The sequence below is a fragment of the Lontra canadensis genome, unplaced genomic scaffold, assembly GCF_010015895.1.
Source record: "Lontra canadensis isolate GAN:19392208 unplaced genomic scaffold, GSC_riverotter_1.0 scaffold86, whole genome shotgun sequence".
In the NCBI taxonomy this organism is placed as follows: domain Eukaryota; kingdom Metazoa; phylum Chordata; class Mammalia; order Carnivora; family Mustelidae; genus Lontra; species Lontra canadensis.
Window position 1 is genome coordinate 1816594 of NW_022631080.1, and position 12204 is coordinate 1828797.

General features: G+C 35.1%; 1 protein-coding gene across 4 annotated transcripts in view; it reads right to left on the reverse strand.

Moving 5' to 3' along the window:
- The window catches only part of DMD (dystrophin), a 2197254-nt gene that overhangs the window by 1354124 nt on the left and 830926 nt on the right, over nt 1-12204 (reverse strand). For all 4 annotated transcript variants that reach the window (XM_032883124.1, XM_032883125.1, XM_032883122.1 and 1 more), the window contains exon 19: nt 3836-3923. In XM_032883124.1, the coding sequence (XP_032739015.1) occupies nt 3836-3923 (88 nt within the window). The remainder of the gene's footprint in view (nt 1-3835; nt 3924-12204) is intronic.

The window sequence follows — 12204 nt, forward strand, 5'->3', positions numbered from 1 at the left end:
CAGTCAATCACTCCTGTATCTCTGATCTCTGGCCACACTCTGTGCTCACCTGGCCTGTGACTGAGCATTTCTATCTCTGGCACACGGCCCCATTTGGGGTCTTCAAACCCAGCAGGTTCCTGCAGCATGCTCCCGTACCACTCCTCCCGGTGGAGAAAGGAGGGGGAGGCCTGCCACTTGTGAGGGTCCCTGCTCGAAGAGCAGTGGCCTGACTCTGCTGCTGATTCTGTTTTATGGCAACCCTGAGCTGAGAGCTCACTCCTCAGCTCTATCTCTGCAGCTGGCTTCCCTGCTCTGATACCTGGGAGCTCTGCAACACCCAGACACCCCTGATCCTTCTGTGATCCTGAGGGACCTGAGGGTTCGAACTCCTGCTTAGCCACTGGAGCAACATCCCTCTGCAGAGCAGCCTTCTAAAAGTTCTGATTTTGTGCGCCACTGCTCTCTCACTCGCCGGGAGCCAGTTGATGGCGGCTTCCACTTCCGACCCTTGCCATCTATCTTCCCGTATGTCTCCTCGGATTTACTTCTCCCCATATCCTATCTTCCAGAAAGTGGCCGCTGTTCTGTTCATAGAATTGCTGCTATTCTTCTCCTCAATCTCCTGTTGACTTTATAGGTGTTCAGAATGGTTTGATAACGATCTAGCTGAATTCCTGGGACCAGATGAAATTTAGGTCTCCTATTCCTCTGCCATCTTTCTCTCCCCATTTTCTGCATTTCTTAATGCTAAAAATTCATTCTTTCAGTAGTTATTTAGAAATGACCAAAAGTGTATTTGGAAATATGTCTGATATATTTTATATCAGTTTTGAAACAGAGTGATACAAGTATTGAAGAATTTTTTTTTTTGCAGTTCTTAGATTTTCATTCTGAAGGAAAATTTGAAAGAGGACTTCCAAAATCATTCCAGTTATTTAAAAAAACAACACTCTAATCTTTAAAGTATCTGAAGTAGAAAATTTACCTTTCTATGTATACATACATAGAAAATATTATAAAATGCTTTTGAAGATATAACAGCTACGCTATTTTACACCTATTTTACACTATATGTGTTATATGTGGTTATCACAATAAAACATACATAAACCATAAATTTGTAGTGGTTGCATGATATTAGTAACACTGTACAAGAATGATTTGTCTTTATCTTAATTTTTGAGGCCAAGAGATGTGGTTAAAAGGAATGAACATTTACATGAGGTCATAAATGATGTACTATGATTCAGTTCTTATTTTCCTTCTTTATAAATAAAAGGACAAGAATGTATGTGTTTTATATGGTTATAAGTTTTATTGTATTCCATAGCTTAAACTATAAATTCTGGGCTTATAAACTGAAGACCTTAACCAAGATAATGGTTAGAAACCTGGTTTAGAGAAAGTTCATTTTGGTCCTTAGGCTTCACGAGCCAAACTAGTAAACTCCAGTTTTTGGTTCTATGCCAGCAGAGCTATTGTAAATTAGGGTGAGGAGGTCCCAATAAAATATACCTGGAGAGAGATACTCCAGGCACTTAGGCACATGTCTGTCTTCACTCATAGCTTGTACAATTACATAAAATAAATGTTATGAAATTTATTCTGTGTAAGACTGAAAAAAAGGAACAAAAAGTTAGAATCCTTTCATCTACTTTTTAGTAATGATGTAAAATGTGTGAATGCATGGAGTAGAAGAGCTATGCTCTAAATAGAGCCCAAATTTGAGCCTAATCACTTAACAGTCAGACCTTATCTTTATTGGCATAACACATGAGAAGCTTAAAATTTGATCGATACAGTCAATCTATGAGCAGTGTCTGAAATCACACCCCTAGTTCTTACTGCTATTTGCTCTCCACACAAGTTAGCATTGTCCTTCAAAAGTATTATTATTTTCTGACCAAAATTATCTCAGTAACGGTCTTAACTTTGCTTTGCTAAGAAGAATTTCACCAATTGGTATTTATTAGGGACCTAGCATATGTCCTGACTTTTCTTCATGCCTCCTAAATTTAGAGCTTTGAGGGCAATAATCTAGGAAATGACATCACCAATCATATGATCATTTTAAATCTGTATATGGTTTTAATTATAAAAAAAAATCATTTCCTACATTCTTAAATTTTAAGTGCTTCTTGAATAATGATCTGAGGTAATATATGCTTGACATTTGATTATGAAAGGAGACCATTTAAGAGTATAGCTTTTATATTCGTTATACAAATAAAAAAAGTGACAATATAGTTGCTATAGGGAAATTGTATAGTGGTTACAAGCCTATTTTTTAGACCATACAATTTCATTTAGTATGAAAATGCTGTTATCAAATTCATCAGTTATACCACCTAGCAACATATAGCTCAAAAACAAACTTTCAGTATTTGCATTGTCTATATATTTATTAACTTGTTAACCCAATCCTCAGCTGTCATGTTTGCTTGTTTTTATTGTTAACCAAATATAGTCATGGGGCTCATTAAAAGAAAAACAATGAATTGATTTCCTAGGAAGATCACTGAACTTTTTAATGCCAACATGGCAATTAAGGCAAAAAATATTTCATACACAAAATTTATGTTCCAGAATGCAGGCAGATCCTGGAAAAAGCTGACATGTACAACAAAAACATTTGTTACATTTGGTTATTATACTCTTATAAACATATCCTGTGAATTATTTTAAAAAATCTTGTTTGAAAATAGCATTATCCCTGATTCTCATAAATCACTCATATCTGGAAATGACTGCAGTACTAAGACAATAATAATTTAAAAAATGTTTGTTCACAATCAACGTCAGTAACATATTTTGTTCAGATACCTTCTAAAGCACTGTGAGGAAAAAGTAATTTTTTTTCCAAAGATTTTATTTGAGAGAGAGACAGAGACAGAAAGCATGGAGGAGAGGGAGAAGCAGGCTTCTCACTGAACAAGAAGCCCAGCACAGGCCTCCATCCCAGGATCCTGGGATCCTGACCTGAGCCCAAGGCACCCACTTAATCAACTGAGTCACCCAGGTGCCCCTAATTTTAATTCATTCTCAAAAAAGAAAAAAAAAAGAATTTCAAAATAAAGGGGGGTGCCTGGGTGGCTCAGTCAGTTAAGCATCAGACTCTTGATTTTGGCTCAGGTCATGATCTCAGGATTTTGAGATCAAGACCCACCTTGGACTCTGTGCTGGGCACGGAACCTGCTTAAGATACTCTCTCCTTCTGCCCCTACTCTACCCCACCCACTCACAAGTGCTCTAAATAAATAAATAAGAAATGGATAAAAATAAAAAGAAAAAAATGTGTTGGCTTTGTACTTTTACCTTGCTCAAAAACAACTGAAGTTAAAAAATGAAGTTTCTTCTGAGAGGACATGTGTAAAGTAAGTAAAAAAATGAAAGACAATATAGAAAATGTCAAATTAGCCTACAGCTATGCTGATGAAGTCCTACACATAATTTTAGTCTTTTTGGGAAAATATATTGCAAGAATTACTTAAAATCAGATTACAATCAGTTTATATATAGTATATGATTGCTTACATTTCCAATGATTTCTGCAAACCTTATTTTCTTAAATTATTTGGACAAATGCTAGCAGGATTTCCATTAAAATTGATTTCTTTGCAACAGATTGATAAAATATTCTAGCACATCCCATTTTCTTCCACTGGACTCAAAGATGAATTTCCTGTAATAATTCGCTTAGCATTAAGAAAGAATAATAAAAAGCTCACAAACTCACTTTAATTTAAATTTGCATTCAGGAAGTGCTTGTCTGATATAATTCAGCTGATAAATATGAACCTATGTGTTTATCAAATCCCTAAGAAGATTATCTAAATCAACTCCGTGTAATTACCATTCACCATCTGTTCCACCACGGCCTGAGCTGATCTGCTGGCATCTTGCAGTTTTCTGAACTTCTCGGCTTTTTCTCGCTCTATGGCCTGCAGCATGATAGCAAAGGTGAGTATTTCAATACAAGGATTGTGAAGCTACACAGTAATTATAACTTCTACTTGCCCTTTCAATCCTTAAGATATTTCACTCTGTCAGCTTATCATGTGAATCTAAAGAATTTTTTTCTCAAGTTTCTTGCACCAGAATCATCAAAATGACAATGAAAGCACAAGCCAATTTCATACTGAATTGCTACTACTTTTAATAAGATTTCTACTCTTTACTTTTTTTTTTTACACAATAGTTTCTGATGCACTATAAGGCTGCAAAAAAAGCAAATAATAAGAAACAATGAAAGGATAAAGTGACAGATACTTAAAACTAAAATTTGTCTTTTAAATACACACTACTGAAATTAGGTATGTACTCTGTACTAAAAATCAACAGAAAATCTTGTAAGTATATAAAAAGGAAAAAGCACACTATCATGAATAATTTAGCAAAAAAATCCATATTTATCTAAATACAAGACTACAGGTTAATTTTTCTCTCTGAAACTTTCAAAGTACTCCCATTTCAAGGGAAAATAGATTCAGTTTCAAAAAGCTTTCTAAATTCATTTGTTCATTTCTCCTAACTCAAATTTAACTTTTGAACAACAAAATCACGATGACTTAAATTAACAAAATCTAGCATTTAATACCCACTGTTGGGTTTAGCTAACAATGCCCCTATAGATATTTATCATATATACATTAATATACATAAATATTAAACTTGATACAACTGAACTGTATGATCATAATCAATAAAATATGTGGCTATCACATGTTATATGTCCTAAAACATAACTACCTGCTGAAAAAGCAAGCTTTAAGGCATTTAACATATAGTTAGAGCAATACTCCTATGACCCAATAATAGCATCAAAGATTTTGCTTGACTTTGTGACAGGAGGTTATTCTGTATCTGATAATTTTTTAAATTTTATTTTGATTTATAGGTATTTAAACAAATGTGATACTGGAGTACATGCAGGAGGCCTGTAATTGATATGTGCACACTCTGACAAGCATTGTTAAATAGAATTTTCTACAAGCTTGAAAATATTATATATCTGTGCTGTCCAATACAGTAGCCACTAGCCACCTGTGGGTACTGAGTACTTGAAAGGTGGCAGTGTGACTGAGGAAACTAATTTTTCATCTAATATAATTAAGTTTAAATTTAAAAAGCCACCCTGTGTCAAGTGCCAATTGTAATTATACAGTTCAGATCTAGTGTCTTCCCTCTGAAAGCCAATAAAGAGACAGGAAGACAGATATGTAGACTAAATACAGGTAAAGATATTATGGCAACACCAGAAATACATTCAGAGAAATAAGGAATCATCATATGGCTAAACTAGACTATTTCCCAAGCACACCAAATGATGGGAATGCTCATACTATAATCCATACATTTAAAAATATTTAAAACAATTCTCTAAGTTAAAGAAATAACCACAATTGAAGGGAGGGCTTTTAAAATTATTTGAGGAACAGTTTCATGAAGTAGGATTATTGGAGTAAATGCCAAGAATGCAAAATGTTTTTAAAAAGCCTGTAGACAATAGAATATATCCTATCAGGGAAAGAACTGTAATGTATAAAATACTAAATAAAATTTAGCAAAACAAATGAAAATGCCATAAAATGATAGTTTTAGTTTTTTTTTTTTAAGTATGTACACTCTATCTTGAAAATATACATTTTATGTTATGTTGTCAAGGACAGCAAATGAAAATTTAGCTTCATCTCATCAGTAGGGAAACTCTAAGTGATAGACACATTTTAATATCTTAGATTCTACTTGAAAATTTCAAAGCACAGAGACTGTGGTGTTTGGGGATTATATGCTCCCAGGATCCCATACCAATTAACAGGTGAAACTTCTGTGTTACCTTGAAAATCATTTTCAGAGAGGCATTATCAAATTGTTGACACAAGTATTTACATAACCCTGGAAGATTCTAACTTTCCAGTAGAGAAAAGTCCGTGAAAATAAAATACCTACAACATCTTGTTAAAGGTAAGAATCTAGATGAAGTTCAAAAGTTTACAATTTTTCAACGGTCAATTTTTGTCTTCTAAATTCTCTGTTCCTTTATAGAAACAGAGGCAGCTTATTGGCACATGTTTTCCAATACCTTAAATTTATTCTCTATTAAAAGGTAAATGTTATTTGTCAAAGACTCTAAGTACTTTAGAAGAGAAAAAATAAGCACATTTTAAGTAAATAGGTAACATTGACAAGTACCAAGAGCTATAGCAGGATGTGGGGTATTCCAAATTTGAACTACAGCAGCAAAAGGAGGAGCAGGGGGGTGGAAGAGAGGGGGAGAGAGAGAGAGAGAGAGAGGAAGAGAAAGAGAGAAGTAAAAACACACATGTACTACAAAAGAACAAGAACAGTAACAACAAACAGGTATTCTCCAAGTTAAACAACGTTAGAGTTACCCTTCCCTATCAGAGGGGTTTCTATTTTAACTATAGAGTTTTTGCTTTTTTTATATATGAAATTACATAAGGAGTAGAATCAGAACACAATGTTGTCTTTATAAATGATGAAATTATCTTGGCTTTCTAAATGTCATGATCATAATATTTTTATTCTAAGCATCTAATGGAATAATCAATTGGTATTCCTCGCAGAGGGGAAAATTTCTAATCGATTATTTCAAGGGTAACTAGCTTAAATATTCAGTTTGGTTAAATCACACTATTCTAGTTTTTCTCATATACATATAATAGCAATAACCACAAGAAAACAATCATGTATGGAGTAGCTACTATTACTCTCACAATTTGACAGAGGAAGAAAGTGAGGCACACAGAGGTATATTAAATATTTGAGAACACTGGCATAATCATGATAAAAATGGAATTGCTCATATTGTATACCAAATTATAAATATGTATTTCATAATTTGGTGGGACAGAAGGAATCAGCAGTATTTTGTCCTCTTTTATACAAGAGAAAACGGAGCATCAGCGAGATTAAGTCATATATACAAGACTGTAGAAGTGGAAAGTTTTAGATCCAATATTAGAACCCCAATCATCTATTTACAAATTCAGTTCTCTTTCAGACCCACTCTGCTGCTCTAAGGGTATTTCAATGGAAATTAATCAAATACCTTTGAACGTATCTGACTATGACTAACAGAAAACGCAACCTGATAGTCTGGATGTAGTCAAAGATGATATTCAAAATATTTAAGTAGTAATGCAGCATGGGCGCCAAGTTATCAGAAGGGATGCCTGATTACTCAGAATACACACTGACAGCCTATAAGATGACCAGAAACTCCATGTACAGCTCAATTACTGTAACTCATTGCCAGATGTATATTATAAAGAAACTGAGTAAGTGGAATATAAATAGAGAGACAGTCCTGAGAAAGAAGCATTGAATAGACACCATGTATCAGTGTTTGAATGATATCTGGGTTATGTCAAGTAACATCGTTTTAAAGAGGAATATTGGAAAATAAAGAGAGATATTGGCACAAATGTGTTTTGGGGAGTATGAACAAGACATTGAAAACTCCAGAAAACATTTCATTTCAGACACAGCTATAGATGGTTGATAAAAAATGAAAAAATTTAGGGTAGCCAGAGGACAGTCAAGAAGGTAATGAAAAGTTTTGGAGTCATTTTACTCTCACATGGTCTGAATTCTGTCTCCACTGCTTACCAGCTGTTTGGCATTTGGAAAGTGATTCAACCTTTCTGAGCATCAATACTTGCTATGTAAAGTAACAATAAAGATACCTACCCTTCAGGGATTCTAAGAAGATTAAAGGGGGCTCTTCAAATAACTTATTTCCAAAATTGGGACAATTCTTACATAGAAAAATGAAAATCTAGAAATAACTAAGCTGTAACAAATGGAATGACATAAACTGAGAACATCCCAAAATGCCACATGTGGACATCAAAGTGAACAGTGATTTCAATAACTTTAAAAAAACGTTTTAGAAATAAAATCTTGGCCTACTAGTTAATTAGATTACCTGATCACAAAAGCGAGTGTCAAGTGTCCAGATAACCACATATACAAAGTGTTAAAGAAGTTTACTAAATAAACATCACTAAAACTCCTCTTTTCTTGCTGGACCTGGACACCTATGCACTCATTTTCAAATAAAATATGATCTTCTGTCTTGAAATAGGTTAGATTGGTAGTTCCTAACACTTCTACCTTCTCTCATTTTCTCAGAAAAAAAATATGTCAACTGCATAGAAGAAGTAAAATAAAAATCGCACGACCACCAAAAACAAAATCTGGAGAGAGATATGCTTCTGGAAAAGAGAGGGCATATCCCTGACTTTAAAGAGGTATGTGCCACCAGGAGAAACATTAGCCCTCCACAGGTCTACATTGCAAAGTAAAAACTAGCCCATGAAAGAAAGAAAAGAGAAAGAAAAAACTGGTCCTCATACCAATTCCCTTATTCAGTTCCATCAAAATTGTGTTTTGGTTTTTTTTTTAATGACACCATGAGCCTTCTGTGCTACCCCACTCAATGGCTGATCCTCAGCTCTCAACTTACTTATCATCATAATTTGATTCAGAGGATACTTCTTCTTCAAATAATTTCTTAGGTAGGTTTCCTCGATGACAAGTACACAGTCTTCCTCCTGGCTCAAGGACTCCCTTTACTCAATCCCTGTGCTGGTTCCTCCACATCTCCCTGTATACATGTAGAGAATAACATCTAGTTCTTCATTTTTCAGGCCAAAAACTTCAGGCCAAATCCTTCTTGACTGTTCCTTTATTTCTCTAACTCCATATCCAATCCCTCTAAAACTCCTGTTGATGGTAACCTCAAAACATACCCAGAAAATGCTTATTACTGTGCTCAGTACTAGCACACTCATAAAAACAAAAAAACAACAAAACAAAACAAAGCAAAACTCCATTATCACCCAGTGGTCTAGATGCTTCCAAATAGCCTACTAAATGCTATTTCTACAGAAGTAGGAACCTCTGTTCCCTGATGATATATTCTCAACAGAGCAGACAGAAGAATCCAGACACAATAGATATCAACTCAACTCTCTAGTGGCTTCCTCCTCATCTGAGTAAAAGCCCAAGTCTTAACCATGGCCCATGTAACCTTAACCCCCTTAATCTCTTGGACATCTTTTTCTGTGACACCTGATTCTTCACCTCCACCATACTCTGTAGTTCCCTGACATTCCAGGCATGCTCCTCCCTTAGACCTATATACTCACTCCTCCCTCTGCTAGAAATACTCTTATCTCAGGTATCTATAAATTCCTCACTGCCTTTAGATCTTTACTTATTTTATTATGTTATGTTAGTCACCATATAGTACTTCATTATTGGATCTTTATTTAAATGTCACTTTCTCAGGGAAGCCTTCTCCTGCTAATCTATCTACACACACACACACACACACAAGCACATACACACATTTACTAGCTCTCATTCCTCATTTTTGTCTTTGACACTCATCATTAACATTCTATACATTTTGCATATTCTTACTTAATTTTGACCTTCCTCACTGGAATAGAACTGTAAAAGGTCAGAAATCCTCATGAATTTCCTTCTTCATGTCATCTCCAGGGCATGGAAGAGTACCTGATATATAGTTAGATGCACAGTAAGGTGAGGTCCAGTGTAGCTTAATGCCTCCATATACAGTATTATTGTCTCTCCCACCCTACCCACAGTTAAAATGCTCTGCAAAGGTGTAAATTTGTAACAAATTTACATTTACACGGATGGAACTGGGGGGTATTATGCTAAGTGAAATAAGTCAATCAGAGAAAGACAATTATCATATGGTTTCACTCATATGTGGACTATATGGAATAGTGCAGAGGGCCATAAGGAAAAGGAGGGTAAATTGAATGGGAAGAAATCAGAAAGGGAGATAAACCATAAGAGACTATGGACTCTGGGAAACCAAGTGAGCGATTCAGAAAGGGAGGTGGGTGGGGAGATGGGGTAACAGGGTGATGGGCATTAAGGAGGGCACCTGATGTGATGAGCAGTGGGTGTTACAGGCGATTAATGGATCAATGAACACTACATCAAAAACTAATGATGTACTATATGCTGGCTAACTGAATTTAAATTAAAAAAAAAGAAAAGAAAAACAAATGCTTTAGTTGGCTAGTAGAAATATCACATCTTAAAGGACCCTAATTAAGTTGTTCCTGCATTTTCAGATCATGTCATATTATACTGACATGTTGAAATGTTTTGTTATCACTAGAGAATAAGAGCAACAACACTTTATTGGTCTCACAGATTTCAGGGCAATTTTTTTCTTAGATATTTTCAAATATTCAGCATCTTCAGTCTTTAATCCTCCTCCCTGGTGGTTTGTCTCTCTCTCTCCTCTTTCTATAGACAGATGCATAGGTAAATATGTATGTGTGTATACACACACACACACATACATACATACACAGGTGTATGTGTGTGTGATGCATTAGTGTGTGTGTGTGTATTTACATTTGTATATATTGGCTTTTCCCTTATTTTCAAGGCCAAGAATATCACCAGAATGCTCTTCAACAATAACATCCATTCTGTTCTATACATTTCATCTTCAATGTTAGTCCAAGTATCTGCAGTCAGATTTCATTTCTCCCCACTATACAGAAAGATCTTTCATAAAGGGCACCAATTTTCTTCTTGCTAGGAACAATGCTTATTATAGCATTAAGTACCTGTAACTAAAACTACCTCTTAGAAATCACCTTATTTGGGAAAGCATCTCTACCCTAGACATGCTTATCTTTCTCTAATCTGTCATCCTCAGGAACCTCATCCAGATTTTCTGTATGTGTGCTTCTCTGCTTATCATGTATGTATGTGTATGTACACATACATGCAAACAGTATTTTTAATCTTAAATGAATCTAGTTTTTCTAATAGCACATATACTTTTGAAATGATTTTCTTAACAGAATATGAAATACTTTAGACAAGATATATTCAATATATGATCATACGTTTAGAAGCTAGTACTCCAATTCTGTTGTACCTAGTACAGGAAACTTCAAGTAAAGACAAAAGCTAAAAAAAAAAAGCCATTAACCATTCTATAAGGAATACATTGTTAATTTTAAAATATATTAAAGGTTGTGGGGTGCCTGGGTGGCTCAGTCATTAAGCATATGTCTTCGGGTCAGGTCATGATCCCAAGGTCCTGGGATCAAGCCTGGTGTCAGTCTCCCTGCTCAGTGGGAAGTCCGTTTCTCCCTCTCCCACTCCCCCTGCTTGTGTTCCTTCTCTCCCCGTGTCTCTTTGTCAAATAAATAAATAAATAAACTCTTTAAAATGTGTATGTATGTATGTATGTATGTGTGTGTGTATGTGTATCAATAAAAGGTCCATAAAAATTCTTAGAGTTATCAGGACATCATGAATTCTAAAATAGATAACTTCAAGTGCAAAATAAAAGGCAATTGAGTTGTATAGAGAAAAAAGAAACATAATTAAGTTTTAAGCAAAGTATACAAAGAAGGGAAGTTTACTGATTCTCTAATAAGTTGATTAAAAACACTCTATGACCTCTTCCTCCTTCTTTATCGGCATCTCTTAAAAGCCTCCTCCTTTCAAGACATCTTCTCTAATTAATATGAAAGTAAGTTCCAGGTTCCCTAGAGCCCTACCCTGACTTTAGAAGCAATTAATTTTCTATTCACTTAACATTCTATAATGAAGTTTTGCCCTTTGACAGAAAATGTAATTTATTCACTCAAATGTTTATTCAGAAGTTGTTATATCCTTCATATTGGAAGCAGAGCCTGTTTAAAATGTGCCTGAGGAACTGAAAAAAAAAATCACTTATTCATATAGTCAAAGATCAACTGTGTTAAGTACCAGGCACTATATTAGTCACCGGCATGCCAAAATCAAAGTAAGCCAAACCAAACCAAAAAACAAAAACAAATTAAGTTCTAGTTGCTAAGTTCTAGAAACCAGCAATCTAATCAATGTTAGAATGGCCAGAAATCAGAATGGATACAGTAATAGAAATCAGGTCATGGTAACCTTCACAAAAGCAACATGAAAATACTGACTCTGTCAATACCTTCCCACCAAAGGCCACCAGGAACATGCGGATATAGACAAAGTTGATTTTATGATTGCAACAGGAGAGGTGGCATGTAATAGCGAACTATGGGGTAGGTCTCTACGAGGATGGTTAGAGTTGATTGGATTTGGGTACATGTAAGGTGAAGAGGGTGGTCAGGGAAGCAGGGCTTTGTCTTTAATTAGATGCCATAAGGAAAT